Here is a 20,013-nt window from a genome sequence, read left to right as displayed (position 1 = left end):
CGTGTCTTTCCCTTTACCCCTCAGCCGCCAGCCCCCTTGTGCGCACTGATTTTCCCTCCCTGCCGCCACTGTTAACTCCGCCGTCCCAAGAGGCCGGCTGGCTGGACTCTTGGGGACGAAACATGTTCGCCTTGACCAGCGCGGCCCTGCGGGCCCTTAACACCTTATGTGTGCTGGCTAGGGCCTCCTCCTGTTTGTGGGACTTGGCGGAGTCTCTGGGATCTGCAGCGTCCCAGGAGACTGGCCTGGTGGCCTTGCGGCATCATGCGTTGGATGGCCGGGAGCTTGCGGCGTTTATTCTCCACTCCGGACATCTCGGAGGTGCTGGGCTGGGCCACGGCTTCCTCTGTCGCTCTCCGTCGCCATGCTTGGCTTCGGGACAGAGAATTCCCTGAGAATATTGGGGAGCGTCTCATCGACCTTCCGTTTGATGGCAGCCTGTTGTTCCATGCCCCGGCCGACACTGCCATCCAAAGGCTCTTGGCAGGGCTCCGTCCTCCTCCTCCGCCTTATCCTCCTCCTCTGTCCCCTCCTCAGTGACTTCAGAGTTGGGTTGATTCTGGGCCTTCTTAGGCCGGTTGTTCTGGCTGTGGAGTGTTTTTTCTAGCCGTTTACGTCCTTCCTTGGGACTTTGGCATTGCTGGCTGTTGGACGGCCCTTGTGTTGATTGTGTGTGGCTCTGCAGGAGTTGTTGCGCAGACTTGGCCCTGAGATTGGGCCTTCTGCTTTGCTTGGACTGCTTGTCAAGCCTTCAGCGGGGGTGGATTTTTCCCCGTGGCTCTTTTGTTTTTTCCTCTGCTGTGGAAGTTCCTTCAAAGAGGGTTCCCATATCTTGGGACTTAATGTACCCTTTGTGGGGTAGTGGTAGCTGTCATATGGCTTGCGATCTGCTAGAGGGTTCTGGTCGCCTTCGGGTGCCTGTTCCCCATGGCGTTTAGGTAGGTTGCTTTTGCTTCCTGAGGTCGTGTGCGCGGCCACTCGTAGTGGTGGCCCGGGCATCTCCTCCTCACCCTGCTCCTGTCCTGAGGTCTGGGATGATCCTGTGTCTCCCTTGCCGGGCGTCGCCTACTCGGCCTTCCTGGGGCCTCGGAGTGTTCTTCTTGCTTCTGGCTTTGACTGCCGGCGCTGTTCTGGCTGGCAGGCTGCTCTCCATCTGGAGTGGTTTCGCCTTCTTTTCCCTACTTTCCTTGGGTCCTCTAGGCTTCTTCTTTTTCTTCCGCTTTTCCTGTCTTGGCATTGGGCGGAAGCTATGTTGCCTTGTGGGGGAGTGGGGTGTTTTGGCCTCTCAGTCCTTGCCCTTGGTTCCTCTGCTGTGAGTGTACGAGCCTCTTCAGCCTTCTTTCCCTCCTACATCCCCTTGGGGTCGGTGGGGTCCTGCTTTTGGGGGTTCCCTTGGCCTGGCAGGGGCGAGGTTCTACCTGGTCCACAGATCTGGTCCCCTGTGGGGCCCTCTGTTCTGCATTGGCTGGTGGGGTCCTTTCGCAGACCCTCCTTCCCAGGGGGTATTGCTAGGGTATCTATTCTATGTGAAGGAATCTGCGGCTAGTAGTCTCTATCAGATGTGAGAGTTACTTGCCTTCAGTAACGATGTATCTGGTAGAGACGATTCTAGCCGCAGATTCCTTCACGGCCCGCCCTTCATCCCCTATTCTGCGAGGACCCTTGGGTTGGTCTTCGGTACTCGCCTCTCGGTGGGGGGCTGTGTCTCCTGTGAGTGCCTTCCTTGTTCTTGACGGGTGGCTCCGTCTGGGGCCGTTCATTCCTCCTTTGGTCCTTGGAGGATGGGGTTCCGGTGATCCGGTGCCCTGCTGCTCTGGCTACTCCAGGTTTGGGGGGGGATTGCTTTCTATCCCTGTCCTCCCTCCCCTCCTTCCATTGCTATCCTCTGATTAAGGGTCATCTGGCCTTGTCTTGCCCTTGTCCCTTGTGGGTGGTTGCCCTCAAGGTTGGGGTGGCTTGGAGGTTTGTTGTCCCTGTCTGTCTTGGGACTGGTCCCATTCCTTGCTCAGGATGAGGGGGGGGGTGGGCTTCCTACGTGTGCCATGACTTTTACGCCTGTTGCCTCCGGGGCACAGGGATGGGAGGTTGTCTATGTGTGGGCAGGGTGACTGCGCAGGTTTCTAGTTGTTCTTCTTCTTTCTTCTTTCCCTGCCCTTGGGTTCTGCGGTGTTGGCACTACTCGGGTGGTGTTGTCAGCCACCGTTTCTTTCCCATTTTTCTGCTCTTCGCACACTGTTTCCATGCTCCCACAGTTTATCTGGTGGTTCCGCGTTGTGGTGCGGAAAAGTTCTCCGGAGAAAACTGACGTGGGCGCGCTGGGGCGGGTCTTATGTGACCTCCCTGACATCACGTACGCGGACGACGCCTGGGCGGAGTCGCGTGATGTCGCCCCGCCCCCGGCGTGCAGGGATGCTGTGGCAAAAAGTTTCCGGATCCAGTCTCACGCCTGGGGATAATTCTACGTGAAGGAATCTGCGGCTAGAATCGTCTCTACCAGATATATCGTTACCGAAGGTAAGCAACTCGTACTTCGAGCAGAATCTTCACCTCCAGATTCAGATGAACTTCACCTCAAATCTGGCATGTCTTTACATCTACAGCTACGAGAAACATTTTATACTCTCTGAAATCAATCCCTTTAAGAAAGAAATCCAACTTTGGGGCAGTTTTATCAATGACTTCTTGATAGTCTGGAGGGGCTATCGAATGGTTGCTTTGGAATACAGGAAATGAATAAATCTCTGTGATCCAGATCTTAAGTTCACGGCGTCTATATCCAACAAGAAACCCGCTTCTCTTGTCTGATGATAACCATCGATAAAGGTCCACTATCAACAAGAACATACTATAAATCTATGGATCATAACAACTTATTACTATTTGATAGTGCCCATCCTCGAGCCTTGAGCACAAATTACTCTTTTGGTCAATTCCTAATGATTAGAAGGAATTGTAGTGAAATATCAACCTTTGACGAACACGCTGAGGACCTGAGTTACAAACTTTGAAACTGTAACAATCCATATAAATTCATCCACTCAGACTGGAAGAGAGCGAGAAATAACCATAGAGAAGCACTTCTAGAACCTCAGGCAAAAAAGATCATCTCAAACTGACATGCATCACAAGTTGGAATATTTTAATCAGTGGAGGGCTGAGTACTGAACAATCCTATTTGCCTTGAAACAAGCACATAATTTACAAGCTCTCTTGGTTTACAGTAGACTCAAAAAATCTAAGTCCACAGAGAGCCTAACTACTTGCTAGGGCCTTTCACCTATAGTTGGACACTATCCAGGCAGACTTTGCAATATTTGTCACCCAACTAATCCTACTTAAAGAAGTTGATTTGGGACCTGGAGGATCATGGAAATTTTTAAAACACACTAACTGCAACACTAAAAACTGCATCTATCTTATTCAATGTCCATGTCTGTTGAGATAAGTTCGCATGACTACCCGATCAATAGAAACCTGCATCTATGAACATAGGAGCAATGTGAGATGCCACTGGATCTCGACTAAAATGTGTGTCCACTTTGTAACTGAAAAACACACTCAGGATGATATGCAGGAGGGTGTTCTGAAGATCTTGCTAAACACCGAAGATGCTGAGAAAAAAATGTTCACTAGAGAGCAACACTGGATTTTCCGTTTGAGGAGTTACATCACATGCCTGAATGACGAATTCCCTTGGGGCGAGCTATGCAGATGAGAATTCTCAGATTGAACTGGCACAAGGAATACATACATTGTTCTGAAGTGGCTCGTTAGACTAATACACCTTTGAGTCATAGCCATCTTTGCTTACTCGTTACATCAGAATATTTTCTGTCATGGAACACTCCAGCCCCTGGTACACCTATCAATTTGTTAGGAGTTGCCCTTTGCTCAAAATTCTCACTGCCTACCCATGCACAATATCCTTAGTATGAATTGGGAAGTTGGTCTTTCTCAAACACTTATTCAAACAAATTGTTGTTTTCTATTATGGAAGGATTGTTATACTAGTCAGTAAAATTAGCCTTGATGGTTAGACTGTTACTAGACTGAGATGGGGGTAGCCATTTTGTTATCAAGCCTTGACACAAGTATAAACTTTTTTTTTAATATTATACATTGCCTCCTTTAAAGATGGCGGCTCCCATTTTTCACAGCCAATTTGACGGGCTAGCGTTGCTACGCCAATGTATAAGTAACACTTCCTGATTTTGGCAGCCTTTTTCTGACTGCGGTTTTCTGGGACCTACGAGGTTCGCATTGCGTGTTGACATTACCCACGTAAAAACCTCCTGGACCATGGAAACCCTGAATTCAAGGAACAATGCTTCTCAACGTACCCCACTGAGGGGCAGTTGGAAGATGGGTAGGCACAAAAGCCGTGCCTCTAGCTTGGAGAAGTAAGTACTACTCTCCCGGATATATCGGAACCTCCCAGGTGGGACCGAGGTTCCTTTTTAAGTATTCTCATTGGCTTTTTATAAAATGGATGACTGAGGATCGGTCCTTTTTCCACGCTCTTCAAGGATTTAGGGTGAGAACCAAGGTTTTGATACCGGGGGAAACGTATATAAATGTGTCATTTTACACCTGATTGGGTGTGCCATCCATGAGAGTTTACTAAATTTTTTGCATGAGTCTGGTGCATGAATTTTGGATTATTGAGAGTGATGCCAATTCCCACAAATGGTATCAATAAGTACTCATGATTCTATACTCTTGCCAACATATTATTTTTTGTTCTGTGTTTGTCTTTTTTGTTTCTTTCTTCATTAGGTCAATAGTGAATTGATTACAGTCCTAATATAGGAATGTACGTTTTTGAGAAAAACTATTGTTTTTCCACAGAGGTGAAGGTTCACATATTTTTTGTATCAGTGTAGGAACTCTACCAGTACAGAAGAATAGGTTATTATTGCTGGGTCCTGATAAAATGCCATAGATCCTTAGGGAAGTTAAAGGCATGAAACCTGTTGACCAAGTCTATGACCAAATTTCAGACGACTAATCACTAAATAATAATCACTCAGGAGAATATTAGGGACATTATTTTTAAGCATTCTCATCTGTTTTTATCCATGACATAGATGACATAGAGCATAGAAAAGAATAAAATATGAACATTCGGGTTCTATTGTTAATTTTATTCACTTTGCAGCAGTCTTCCCAGAGAATCTTCAGTGCTTTTCAGTGTTGGAGGCATTCAGGTTGCATACCTGCATCTCGATTGGCGACAAAAAAGATCTCTGGCATGGAGCCCCCTAGAAGGAGCAGTTGGGCATTGCAGCAATGCACAATGAGGACCATGGCCCGATGGTGAAGCATGCCACCCTTGGGTGGGTGAGGACTTGTGCTCTCTTGAGCTCACACTTCCATTGACCTAGTTTCATCCAGATATTAAATGTACTATCTAGGACCCTTTATTAATTTTATTTGCAGGTTCAAAATGACGCACTTTCCTGGGCTATGCATGCAGGAATGCAGACCAAATATATAAAGAAGAGAAAGACCAAATTATTCTTAGGCCAGGTACGTCTCAATCATTATCTGAGGACTCGTTCGCTAAATGTAACTATGAGTTCCACAAACTAAAGAGAAGTTACAGGACAGAAGACTGCTTCACTTAATAAAAAATGAGGCACTTGAAGAATAGGTCTGGCCTCATTTAGACTTTAGTGACCAATGGCATACTCTATTTTCAGTGGTTTTTGGAATCTTCCTTGGGGCTGTTCCCTTTCTGGATAAGAACCAGTTTTTTTTGGGCCACTCACTTTTCTACAAAAGATTCCTCTAACTTATAGACTTTCAGTGAAGCTATGTTGGATGTTGTCAAGATAATTCTGCTCTATGGTAGCCCTCTGTAGCTGTCATAATAGTACTTTATTTGAGTACATGTGGCACTAGTGATCCCTTTCCTGGAAGTAGACTGTGGTGTTAGGAGTTCAGGAAAGTGCAGCACACAGAAAAAGTGAGCTAAGGTAACGCTATGGGAGATCAATGTCTTGATTGCAATGTTGGTTTAGAGAGTCTGTTGACAAATGCTATTTTCAGGGATGCCATGAAACAAATGGTTGACTCCAAAGACAGGCAGAATATATACAGGTGCCACATAAATGTGTCCCTTTGGAGACTCTTTCGGCTCAAACTCAGATGTTTTAGTGGTCGGACAGATCCATCAGTAGCCAGATGAGAATGACCACAACGAAGCCAACATTTTACTGCATCACCTGGAATCTGGAATGGGTTTATACTGTAGTTTGTAGTTGACAAGATGTTGGCCAGACAATTCCCCTGAAGTTGATCTACATTACAATATCCTTTTGGGCCCACCTTTGGAGCATTCATTAAGTAAAGCAGCATAGCTGGCATGAACACAATCTGAAAGCTTTTTTTTCCACAGACGTTTTACAGCTATTGACTGAATGCCTGTAGGCGATCTTTAAAGATACAATTCTGGACCATGCATTAGCAGCTTTGGAGAAGCCATGCTCCACATCTGCAGTCAATAGACTGTTCCTGTTCTGGCATCATTTGACGCCATATGATCCAAAACCTTCTGACATCCCCTACTACTTTAATAAAAGATTAAGCTGAATGCCTTTCAATCTACTCCCACAATGGGAATACAAGAAGTTAGGCTCTCTCAATGTAAATCGTGTGCCACATGTATCTTAGCACTTATAAAAAAGTAATTGCTTGCTGTATTCCAGCCAGGTATAATGACGCTTTGTGGGAGATTTGGGCCATAGTGACCTAAAGTCTCAAATTCTATAAGAAAGGTAAATTGTTCACTGCTAATCAAGGGTGGTAAGAAGGCATTCGAATACATATTAATATAGGCTTGAACACCGAAGGCACAGTGGTGACATCTGTGAATACTTTGATCATAATAAGGAGCTATATACAAAAGTAGATGCATTAAGCAAATGAAATAGAGTTAACTGTGAGTGGGAGCTTGACAGCAAAGTTTTCAGTGGTGTTTTGTGCGATTCTAGTTGGCCCTACTGATTCAGAAATAAGTTTTAAAAAATTGTTTTCTTCTCTTTCCTTTCATGTGTGAGATCACTGTGGCATTCTTTCCGGATGGAACCTAGCCTTGCCCTATTTTAGTGTTACACCTACGCTGTCTTTCTGAGAGACTTTCAGAAAGTAAGATCAAACAAGGTACAAGTGCTCCTGCTCACTCCAGATTGGACAAGCAAGATCTGGTATATAGCACATCTATTGGTCACCCTGGGAAACTCCCCTTAAAGGCAGGTACTAAAAGAGTTGATACACTTCCTTCATCCTTATTCATTATGGTGCCACATGATTTACACTTGACATTAAGTTGTTTCATAATTCCCTCTTGTGAACGGATGCAAGCGTCACCTTTGTCTCCTTGCTCTGAACTTGTTTTTCATATTACTCTTCCTTCTGCTATGAAAGTAGGTGAAATTTCAACTTTGTTAGAGAAACCCGTATATCCAGTTTTGCTGGAAAAAATCTGATTTTGAGAATGCCAAGTGGTTTTGCCATGTTATATTGCCAGAAGGCAACTCTGAGCTTATTTCCCCTTCCTCATACATCGAAGGGCCAAAGCTTCTGAACAGAATTGACCTGATGATGGTGCATACTTTTTGTTTACAGGACCGGAGATTTCAGACTTCATGACCAGTTATTTGGAGGGGTTACTAGTAAAAGACAATTAAAGGTAGTACTGTAGTGTACCATATCTCTTTGGATATTTGTCTGTATTTAAATATGTTAGACCTGGCCATAGATCACCCTAAAGGATAGCAGTGCATCTACGTCCGTATTTAGTAGTAGAGTGAAGGTGGTGCATATTTGGCGGTTATCAGTGTGGTCATCCTGCATACCATTAAAAGGTACTATTGCTTAGATTCACATTCGAGAATTTACGGTGTATTCACTAGGACTACATAAATTCCCTATGTGGATGAGGTGGTGTTTCCCTTTGACCCGCCTTTTGGTGTTTGGCATTGCTATTGGAGTCATTCAAAGGTAAGCAGTGAGTTGGCAGAAGTATTCATCAGAAGAAGTAGTTACCTTTGGTAATGCTTTTTCATGGCGAATATTATATTTTCCTGCAGATTTCTCATTACCTTCCTATATTCATGGTCCCAGGAAATATCCCAAGTTTGGGGATCTAAGTTCTCTTTTTGAATATATTTTTTCCTAAGCCGGTGTCATATATTTTCAAAATCCCTCTGTGAACTACAGAAAACTGGATGGATCCAATGACACAAATATAGGTGGTACCTTTATGTTTCTGCTATAACCTATCGGGTAGAGTCCAGCGAACTTGTAGTTTGAACCTTAACAGCACCATTTAGTCCTGCAAGGAAGCTACTGAAATTTTTTTTCCAGTTCTGATCACATGTCTGTAGAATATTCAAAGAAGAGGAAATGTCAAGAAAATGCAGTTTTCAACAAAAAAGTTTTATTGATTGTAAGTATGTAATTCTTTAAGGCTAGGTCTAGGCTGCTGCTGTTGGTGAGGTAACGTGACTGCTTCAGAATAATAAGCATGAAGTTTACTGCAGTTATACGCTTAATTAATTATGGTTATAATGCAGTCTTAAAGCTGCCGTACTACGAAATTATATTTTGCAACAAAAACAGTATTTCATGGAAACTATTGTCATGTTTTCTCATAACTGTAATCGTTGTCATGTTTCCAGTTATTCCCTAGTACTATATGAAGGAGTTGAGCATAAAAGTGCCCGTTTGAATAAGATAATGTTGTTCTTAAAACGTATTTTCTTAAAAAGCTAATCCTATTTGGAAAAGAAAATTTGCCAAGGGCCCACGCTAACTTTGGAGGAGCGAAGACCTAGGCAGCTTACAAATGTTGCCTTATTAGTAGTACTGCTGCTTTAAGTTACAGGAATTTGTCATCCACTGTGCCATTTGCATGCTTTGTCTATAGTTTACCAAACCCATCTGCCTGGGTTTGATTGCTGGATCCACTGTAATAATTACACTTGTATTTCTCTTACATGCTGTCTCTGGCCAGATGCTGGATCCACAGGAATAACTTTGTGTATATTTCTCTTACATGCTGTCACCGTTCAGATGTGGGATCCACTGTAATAACTATATGTATATATTTCCTCCCAGCCGTCCACTATCTGCCAAAAGAAGTCCAACTGGAAGTACAACGTCGAGAGGTAAGGTTTAAAACATGGGTTAAGGAAGGCTCTAAAACCCAATGGTACGATATAGTGATATATAGATGTGACAATCATGTTCATGGGCCATCCATTGTGTTTTATGTGTCGTGGTTATGAACACCAGTGTCGTGGGTAGCCATTATAATTTTAAGTGGGGTTCACCCATCTCTGTTGTGACTAGGTGAAGTGTTATATAGCAGTAACATTGATTTCTTTACAGCAGAGCTGATGCTCCCCCTTTATATCTACGTCACTGTGCACAATTTCACAGACTATATTTGCCAACAGAAAGTGGGTTGATTGCAAAGTGTAGCTATTACTGCAGTGAGGTTTGTGTCCTTCATCAACCGCATGAAATATTTTTGTTATTCAAGTTTAACATTCAGTATAACCTTTCTTTGAGTAGACGTCATAATTACTCAACTAAAATTTTTTTATGGGGAGAACCTCTCACCCTTTGAAAAGTCTTTTACCAAGCAAAAGGATATTATGATAGCTCCTGCTTCCCAGATATTAGTGCTCCATTACGTTAAACCCATGAGCGAAATCTCTATTTATTTCTACTTTTGATGGTTGGGTCTGGAATGCTTTAGGGTACCCATTCTTTGTATGTTAATTCCCAAGTGGGACAGCTCACCTGTGTTCTACACGTGTGTTTTGCTCCACGTACATTGGATGGTGCACGTCACATGCAACTATCTAGAATATATGATGTCTAATTATTGTCATATTATGTTTTCTTTTGCAGGTTAGGGTTAGATCTACCAGTGCCACTTTTTAGGGTGCTGTACAGGTGGTCATACATGTACTTCAATGAGGTCCTGACCACCACCAAAAAGTGTAGTTAGATCCCTTTGTTTGGTCCTGAAGAATTGCCATCAATAGATAACAGGCAAGAAACATGTTGACCTATCACACCAGCACACATTCCCACATACTTTAGAATGGGAGGGTGCGTTTTTCAGTTTTAACCAGGGTAGTGACCACAACTCATTAAAATTGTTCTGAGTGGATCACTATTCCCGGTTTTAATTCACCCATACACTATATCACCACCTACACTCATATCACACATCAGGGCCCTCACACGCACTGCACTCAACGGCTTGAGGAATAAAGATCTCTGCCAAGTAGGCCCCATCACGGGCGCCTGATTGGGTATTGTAGCGCCGACCCGAGTAGGAGCAGACCCAATGATGAAGCAAGACACCTGCTTGTTGGGTGTGTGAGGGTCTTTTTCCAATAAGGAGGAATTCCTTCTCCTATCCTTGTGAATACCCACACACTAGGGTACACTTGCGAGATCACAGACCTCCACCTGCATTTCTCATTAGGAACTACATACCTTGTTGGTTACACTAGTCTTTGGGCATGTATGTTGGACCTATAAAATAAAATCCCTTCATTTCCCCCCCCCCTTGGAAATAATTCCCAAGTGGGACCATGGATGCAGAAAAGCATGCGTCCTTTGTGTAATGTTGACAACAGTGTCTCTTGGTAATTTTCCAACATACAGAATGGAGCTAGTTTATCTCCCTGACCTCTGTCTTTACCGGTGTTACCAACCTGTTTCAGTTTACATGATGAGCAATGTCCAATATCGTGAGGCCTTTTTCTATATCATTTCACGGTTTAATTTGCTACTTTCAGAGTGTTTGTGCCTCTGAAAATAGTTTGAAACCTTTAAGCTGACCCTGAACTAGTATGAGTGGGAAACCCTGGACAGTCTTTCGTCTATTTCTTTTGGGGTGAAACCAATATGTTCGAGGCGTGTGAGCTGTAGATCTCATGCTTTGCATACTCTGCCACCTAGTGTTTGGTCTGGATGTTTGCAAGTTGTTTTTCTTCGAAGAATTCTTTCCAGTCATGAGATAAGGTGACTCCTCCTTTTGGTGATAGTGCACATGGACATCGACTCCATTGTTAGATTGTTTTTTTTCCACCATCGGGTTTTGACGTGTATTGCTGCGCTCCGATTTGAAACCGTTCTTCGGGTTCCCCTCAGTGAGCAATCGACTCTACCCGCGTCGGTATTGTTTCATACACGTATCCCACTTCTCTGCGTATCGGTTGAAGAAAATTTCTGTTTCGATCGGAAGACTCGTCGAAGGTTGTGGGCCTCACCGCGTCCGTCCACTTCGCAGTTGATGGAACGGACTCTATTCAAATTCAGTCCTCGGTGCCATGCAGAGTATCTGCACACCGATTCATACAAAGTGTGCAACTTGTACTTATCTCCTGAGCACAACGAACAGGACTGCGATGCATGCAGATAGTTTCGATCGAAGAAAACGCTCCGCGATCGTCAGGCTGAGCGTCGTGAAATGTAAAGCCAGTACATCGAATACTTGCCGGACAGCTTCAGTAAATGGTCGGAGCAAGAAGAATTTGATGCACTAGGGGCCGAAGAGGAGCAGGAAAAACCTGTATCTATTTTGTAATCGGACTCAGAGATGGAAGACGACATACCGCAAGGTTAACGTCCCATGAGTACTGTACACTCCTTGCCCCGAAATCCAATTCAGACCAAACAAAAGGCTTCGGTTCCACCTCCGACTTCGGGCCACGGTCGGCACTGAGAAGATGTTTCTAATGTGCCGCCTCCCACCTCGGCACCGAAACACATAGTTAAGTTTTCCGGCTCGGGATCGAGTCGCCAAAGTCTGGCACTGAGCTGAAACTCTCGAGCTCAAAGCCGAAGACTGCTTTGGAGCAGAAACCCTCGACGCTGAAATCGAAAACTGCTTCGGTACCCAAACCTTGTGCGCCTAAGTCATTCCACCCCGGCACCGAAGTCCTAGGTGCTGAAACTGAAAAATGCTCCTTCAAAGCTGCAGGATCCGATTTTCGACGTCCCACCTCCCAAATCGGACCCAAAACAAACGTAACTTTTTATATTAATACTGATACAAGACATCATCTTACCAAAGTGCCTCAGAAGCGCAAACCTGAGTCAGAGGACATACTTTATACGATTCCTTTAAAGAGGAAGAATGTCGGTTCTAACCCTTCTCCTCCTCCTCCACCCCTTTCCCCTACACATTCACCGCCTTCTCCAGCATTTGAACTTTTACTTATTACACCAACTAACTCTCCACCACCACAGCCTGACGACGATGGAGATGATGGGGATACTCATTTACCTGTAGATCCTTGGAAAGACTACAAAATTGATAGTTAGACTTGACATCTTTTGGCGTGTTTCCCCTGTCTTTTTGCCCTTTGACCTCCCGGTTTTTACTGTTTTTGCTGGTTTAGTGTCTCTGCACACTTTCTCATTGCTGTTCAGTGCTAAAGTGAAGAAGTGTGGCTCAATGATTAGAGCGGCAGACCCTGATGCAGAGGTCTAGCCCGGGACCAGGGTTCAATTCCCCGCCTCAGCGGGTCTTGGGCTCAAAAATTCCACGGACCTGATAATTCTCGCCTCGGTGCCTATTCCAATCATTGAGTCCCACTCTGCAACTCTGGGCAATAGCTTGCTTAATCTCCACAACGGCCCCCACAACGCTAAGGATGCCTGGCCTCCACCTTGGGGGTGCCCAGGAGTGGACGCCTCACAGGGAAAGCCAGGATGGGTTCCACAGCGGTATTCGTACAAGCGCCTCGAGACCCTTGCGGGTGAGTAGTGCGCTATACAAGTATCAAATTTAAAGTGCAAGTGCTCCTGTTGTAAATTGTTAGTATGGATTGGTGTTTCCATGATTGGCATATTTGATATACTGGTAAGACCCTAGTAAAGTGCACTGAGTGTGCCAGGGCCTGTAAATCAAATGCTATTAGTGGGATTGTGCCACCCACAGGGTTAGCCCTGAAAAGGTATTTTAGACCTGCCACTGCAGGGTCTGCACGCAGCTTGTAACTACCATGTCGACTTGGCAAGTGCACCCACTTGCCAGGCCCTAACCTTTCCTTTTCTTACATGCGAGTCACCCCTAAGGTAGGCCCAAGGTACCCCTGTGGGCAGGGTGCAGTGTATGTGAAAGGTAAGATATGCCCTGATGTGTGTGGCATGTCCTGGTAGTGAATTACAGTCCATTTCGTTTTTCACTACTGAAAGGCAACTGTCCCGTAGAGTAGAATGGGAGTTTATTTATAACATCGTATAAACATAACTTCCCATTGGGACCAGATAGGAAGATAAAGTTTAGTATGCCTGTAGTCAGAATGTAAAGTGCATCTTTTAGTGAGGGTGATTTTTACATTCTGTGTTTGAAAAAAACACTTTTACAAAGTAGGTATTTTCTTGCTTAGTCATCCAGTGTGCTTCTGCTAGGATGCGTATTGACCTTGGCTTTGGAGTGACCGGGTTGGGGATGTGCAATGGCTCCAGAGAGTCTGGATGAGTCATGGCTGGGCTGAATAGATCTGTGCTGCATTCAGAGTAGTGGGAGGAGTTTTCGCTAGCATCTGAATAGGCCCGGTCTGCATATAGAGGGGTGGAAGGAGATTTCACTTGCACCTGAATGGGCCCTGTCTGCCTTGGACAATGCTATCTCCAGCTCCTGCTGGGAAGCCGAGCTAGAGAGGACAGAATTGGTTTGGACTAAGGACAGACACTCTCTCTCTGAGAGAACAAAGGCATTTTGAGTAGAAGTATTGGGGCCCAGATCCCAGAACTTTAGAACTCTTTTGGGACTAAGAAGACTGCCAAGAGGAAGAGCTGGAGAAGCTGTGAGGAGGGACTACCACTTTGGTGTGTGCTTTGCTGTGTTGCCCTGCAGTGGCTGCTTCTGTCTTGGGCAGTGAAAGAACTGGACTGAACTTGTTCGAGGCATATGAGCTACAGATTGTACACTTAGCATAGATCGCCATCTGGTGTTGGGCCCGGATGTTTGCAGTTTGTTTTTCTTCTTGGACAGTCTTTGGAAGTCACGAGTTTGGTGACTCCTCCTTCGGTCCGTACTGCGCATGGGCTTCGGCTCCATCCTCAGATTGTTTTTTTTCCGCCATCGGGCTCGGATGTGATACTTCGTGCTCCGGCTTCGAACTTCTACGGTTCCAGCCTCGACGGAAAATCCTCGTTTCTTCGAGTTTCTTCATCATCATCTTCATCTCTCGAAGCGGCACTTTCTCCATCCCGTACATCGGCACCGGCCTTCGGGCCCTCCTCGACTCCGGTCCCGGCCGATGGAAAGGACTCCGTTCAAAAAGTGCCCAAAATGTGGGTCTAAATTTCCCCACACCGACCTCCATCAGGTGTGTAACCTTTGCCTCTCTCCAGAACACGAGGCTAGAGACTGCCCCGCCTGCAAGTCTTTTCGATCGAAGAAGACCATCCGAGATCGAAGAGCTCGACGCACCATGGCGCACTCATCCTCTGCAGCTCCACCGGACATCTTCGGAGACGGCGCCGAAGCTTCGGGGCAAACACACACCGAGCAGGAGGAAGACGTCGTCAGCGCTTCCGAGGCCGACGACTCCGACGTGGAGGACGTTACACCGGCGCAGCGGCCCGTGAGTACTATGCCCCCTCCCACCCCCACGCCGAAAACCAAAGAGACTCAGGTTACTCCCTCGCCTGCCGGCCTGGGCAAAACCAAAACCAAAGCTTCTATCACCCCACCTACGGGCCCGGTGTCGAAGCCTCCAAAGTCTCACGGCAGCTCGGGATCGAGCCAGCCGACGCCCGGTGCCGAAAAACAGCATCCGGCACCGAAGAAAGCAATATCCAGCTCGACTCCGAAGCCACCGGTGCCGAAGCCTGGACACTCGGTGCCGACCAAACACAAACACAAATCTGTCGGCACCGACGCCCCGGCGCCGAAACCTCATTCGACGCCGAAACACCCGGAGACCTCCAGAAAGCATGGCGCACACAAACCATCGAAACCCTCGGTTCCGAAATCACCGGTGCCGACAGACGATCCGGCACCATTGGCTCTGTTTACACCAGACCCTCTACAAAAGACTCTGTCCAAAGATCCAAAGACTGGGCTTTTGACTTTAATTACCAAGAAAAGACGCCTTGATACTCCGGCTCCTCCTCCTCCACCCAAAAGGAAGGACTCTGCTACTTCTCCCCTCAGAGTGCCCTCCCCACTACCGCCTCCCCTACCTCCTCCACCACCTCCACCCCCTCCCCCTCCCAGGTCTCCGCCACCTCCACCTCACTACGATCCGGCCCCATCCCCAGATCCGGATGACGGGGACCCGGACCATTACCCGGCGGACGCCCCAATGGATCCCACTCCACCAGGGACCCCAGACCCATGGGAGGATTACAATAACCCTGATATACCAGATATACCTCAGGACGACCTATACCCATCCAGGCCGTCTCCTCCAGAGGACTCCTTAGGGTTTCATCATTTAGTGCAGAGAGCAGCACACTACCATGGGGTGGACATGCATAGTGAACCAGTGGAAGAAGACTTCCTACTGGATACATTTGACATACAAGACAAATCCACTTCTATTTTACCCATGCTTAAGGGTGTCACCAAGCACGCTACAGAGGTGTTCAAAGACCCTGTCAGGGCCAGAGTACTGAACCCTAGAATAGAGAAAAAGTACAAAGCGGCACCCACAGACCCTGCATACATTAAGGGCCCTGCTCCCCTAGATTCCCTAGTTGTCTCCACAGCTAGAAAGCGGGCTAACTCCCAATCCTCAGGAGAAGCCCCACCGCCAGACAAGGAATCTAAACTTCTGGACGCGTCTGGTAAACGCACCGCCTCCCAAGCTGCAAACATATGGCGCATTGCAAACACACAAGCACTGCTTGCGCGATATGACAGAGCACACTATGACGAACTAGAGGCTCTTATGCAGCACCTTCCAGAAAAACACAAGCGCAAGGCTCATGACCTGATACAGGAGGGTAAACTAATTACAAACACCTCCATTAAGTGTGCCCTCGATGCAGCCGACACTGCTTCTAGAGCCATAAATACAAGTGTCCTGCTTCGTCGCCATGCCTGGCTCAGGGTTCAAGCCTGAAGTCCAGGCGTCCATACTCAATCACCCCTTTGACCAGCAAACTCTCTTTGGGCCAAAGGTAGACGAAGCGTTGGAAAAGATGAAAAAGGACACAGACACAGCAAAGTCTATGGGGGCACTCCAAACACAAGCCTCTAAACGTTCCTTTCGACGCTCGTCCTTTCGTGGCACAGGCAGAGGCTCCTCCACCGATAACGCCTCTACCTCCTACAAGTCCCCTCCTCAAAATACCTTTTCAAAGGGCAATCAAAGGGGTGGTTACAGAGGCAACAACAATAAGGGCAGGGGCAAAACCAACAACACCCGTTCTGCCACCCCACCCGCACAATGACTCCCCTCCGCTCCCCCCAGACCATCCCACTCCGGTCGGGGGCAGACTACAAGACTTTATCCACACATGGGAGGCCATAACATCGGACAAATGGGTGACCCAAATCATTCGGTCAGGGTACTGTCTCGAACTAACATCTACCCCACCCAATATCCCACCAAGGCACCGTCCAATGTCTCAAGAACATTCCACACTGCTCAAACAAGAGGTACTCTCACTCCTCCAAAAACACGCTATAGAGCAGGTCCCCGTCAATCAACAAAATCTAGGGGTCTACTCCCTATATTTCTTAATACCAAAGAAAGACGGGACCCTCAGACCCATTCTCGACCTCTGGCCTCTAAATGCCTACATACATTCAGACCATTTTCACATGGTCACCCTACAACAAGTCCTCCCACTCCTCTGCCAGGGAGACTTTCTCACAACCTTGGATCTGAAAGACGCATACTTTCACATTCCAATACACCCCTCTCACAGGAAATACCTCAGGTTCGTGGTGGACGGGCAACATTACCAATTCACGGTTCTCCCCTTCGGGGTCACCACCGCACCACGGGTGTTTACCAAATACCTAGCAGTAGTAGCAGCACACCTCAGACGTCAACATATTCACGTCTTCCCTTACCTAGACGACTGGCTGATAAAAGCCGCGTCCTACGACCAATGTGTGCAACATACAAACAGCACCATCCAACTGCTCCACCAGCTAGGCTTCACGGTGAACTACCAAAAGTCCCACCTCATACCATCTCACACAAAGCAATATCTCGGGGCCACTATAAACACCTCCAAGGGTATTGCCTATCCAAACTCAGCCAGAATCACAAGCATTCAAGCCTTACGCAAAACATTCCTTCCTCAACACTCTCTTCCAGCAAGAGTGTTTATGAAGCTCATAGGAATGATGGCGTCTTGCATCTTCATAGTGCCCCATGCAAGACTCCACATGCGTCCACTTCAAGAGTGCCTAGCACAACAGTGGAACCAGGCCCAGGGTCAGCTGACGGATCTGGTGTTGGTGGACGGCCGCACACATCACTCTCTGCAGTGGTGGAACACCACAAACCTTTCCAAAGGGCGGCCGTTCCTGGACCCGGTTCCTCAGGTGATTCTAACAGCGGACGCATCGCTCTCCGGCTGGGGAGCGCACCTCCTACACCTCACCATGCAAGGTCTATGGACGCCACAGCAAAAATCGCTCCACATCAACCATCTGGAGCTCTTGGCGATCTTTCTAGCCCTAAAATCTTTCCAAAAACAGATTTCGGGCAAAGCAGTCCTCATTCGCACAGACAACATGACTGCGATGTATTATATACAAAAACAGGGGGGGACACACTCTCCCCAGCTCTCCCGCTTAGCCCAGAGCATATGGAGATGGGCAATTCCCCAAAACATCTTTCTCCTGGCACAGCACGTTCCAGGCGTACAAAACACCATGGCAGATCTGCTCAGCAGACAAACGCAACAACTACACGAATGGGAACTGCATCCACAAGTTCTTCACCCATTCTTCCAACAGTGGGGGCATCCTCAGATAGACCTCTTCGCCACCCACGAAAACAAAAAATGCCCAAGCTTCGCCGCCAGATACCCACACCCATTGTCCAAGGGCAATGAGATATGGATGAACTGGTCAGGCAGATTTGCATACGCCTTTCCACCTCTCCCACTAATTCCATTAGTGGTCAGGAAGCTACAACAGCACTCCCTCACACTCATTCTGGTAGCTCCCACGTGGGCCAGGCAGCCGTGGTACACCACGCTACTACAACTATCAGTGGTACCACATCAAAAACTGCACCTATCCCCATGCCTCCTAACCCAGAACCATGGAGAAATCAGGCACCCGGACCCAGCTCAGCTCAACCTGGCGATCTGGCTCCTGAAATCTTAGAATTCGGATACCTTAACCTTCCCCCTGATTGCATGAACATCATCATGGAAGCCAGACGTCCTACCACTAGAGCATGCTATGCCGCAAAGTGGAAAAGATTTGTAATTTACTGCCGTTATAATACAATCAACCCTCTAGATGCATCCATACAGCACATCATATGCTATCTGCTCCATCTTCACAGGTGTAACCTGGCATATTCATCCATACGCCTACACCTAGCAGCGATCGCTGCTTATCTACAAAACAGACAGCATTTATCACTCTTCAGAGTGCCCGCTATTAAAGCCTTCATGGAAGGCCTTAAACGAGTAATTCCTCCCAGGGCACCACCTTCCCCTGTATGGAATCTAAATTTAGTTCTTACACGACTAATGGGTCCGCCCTTCGAACCAATGCACAAATGTGAGCTACAGTTTCTCACCTGGAAAACAGCTTTCCTTGTAGCAATCACTTCCCTTAGAAGGGTTGGTGAAATACAAGCGTTCACCATACAGGAACCCTACATACAAATGCATCACAGCAAGGTCATACTTCGCACAAATCCGAAGTTTCTGCCCAAAGTCATTTCCCCCTTCCATCTCAATCAATCAGTGGAATTACCTGTCTTCTTTTCGCAACCCCAATCTGTTGCGGAAAGGGCCTTACACACACTTGATGTGAAAAGGGCGTTGCTATACTACATACAAAGAACGCAACCCTTCAGGAAGACTAAACAATTGTTCGTTTCCTTCTCTCCACCACATAAAGGCAACCCCATTTCGAAATCAGGGATAGCTAGGTGGATTGTAAAATGCATACAAATTTGCTATCAAAAGGCAAAGAGAACATTATCTGTTCCTCCTAAAGCCCACTCTACAAGAAAGTTAGGGGCTTCTATGGCTTTTCTAGGGAATATACCCTTATATGACATCTGCAAAGCAGCCACATGGTCTACACCGCACACCTTCACAAAACACTACTGTGTAGATGTGCATTCCAAGCAGCAAGCTAGGGTGGGCCAGGCTGTACTAAAGACACTTTTTCAAACAGCTGCAACGGATACCGGTGGTCGCCGCTAAGGTTGGGTACTGCTATATAATCTATGCTAAGTGTACAATCTGCAGCTCATATGCCTCGAACGGAATATGCTACTTACCAGTATGCATCTGTTCTTGGCATGTAGAGCTGCAGAGTTGTACACGCCCACCCGCCTCCCCGGCTACCTGTATCCGTTCCAGTACATCTTATTTAGATACAACACATGGGTTTCTCACTGTTATTACTACGCTCCATCATTTCCCTGTTGGCGAAAAACAATCTGAGGATGGAGCCGAAGCCCATGCGCAGTACGGACTGAAGGAGGAGTCACCAAACTCGTGACTTCCAAAGACTGTCCAAGAAGAAAAACAAACTGCAAACATCCGGGCCCAACACCAGATGGCGATCTATGCTAAGTGTACAACTCTGCAGCTCTACATGCCAAGAACAGATGCATACTGGTAAGTAGCATATTCCTTCCTTTTTGTGAGTTTCTCCAAGGGCTTACTCCCTGTTCAAGAAGTCTCAGGAACAGCAACGACTTCAAGTTCATCTGTTACCGGCACTGGAGACTGTGTGTTTTGTGCTGCAACAGAAGAAAAAGCAACTCAACGCCGTCCACGACGCGGCTGCTGACGCTGTGTCCT

The 20,013-nt window shown here is 46.8% G+C and overlaps 1 protein-coding gene across 2 annotated transcripts in view; it reads left to right on the top strand.

The window, feature by feature from the left end:
- Positions 1-20,013, top strand: part of CLASP1 (cytoplasmic linker associated protein 1) — a 1,312,099-nt gene that overhangs the window by 614,216 nt on the left and 677,870 nt on the right. For both annotated transcript variants that reach the window (XM_085647275.1, XM_085647274.1), the window contains exon 18: positions 9,124-9,173. In XM_085647275.1, coding sequence (XP_085503401.1) covers positions 9,124-9,173 — 50 coding nt within the window. The remainder of the gene's footprint in view (positions 1-9,123; positions 9,174-20,013) is intronic.

Source organism: Triturus cristatus, chromosome 3_2 (genome assembly GCF_964204655.1).
Source record: "Triturus cristatus chromosome 3_2, aTriCri1.1, whole genome shotgun sequence".
Lineage (NCBI taxonomy): Eukaryota > Metazoa > Chordata > Amphibia > Caudata > Salamandridae > Triturus > Triturus cristatus.
This window is presented reverse-complemented; position numbering and strand designations above follow the sequence as displayed.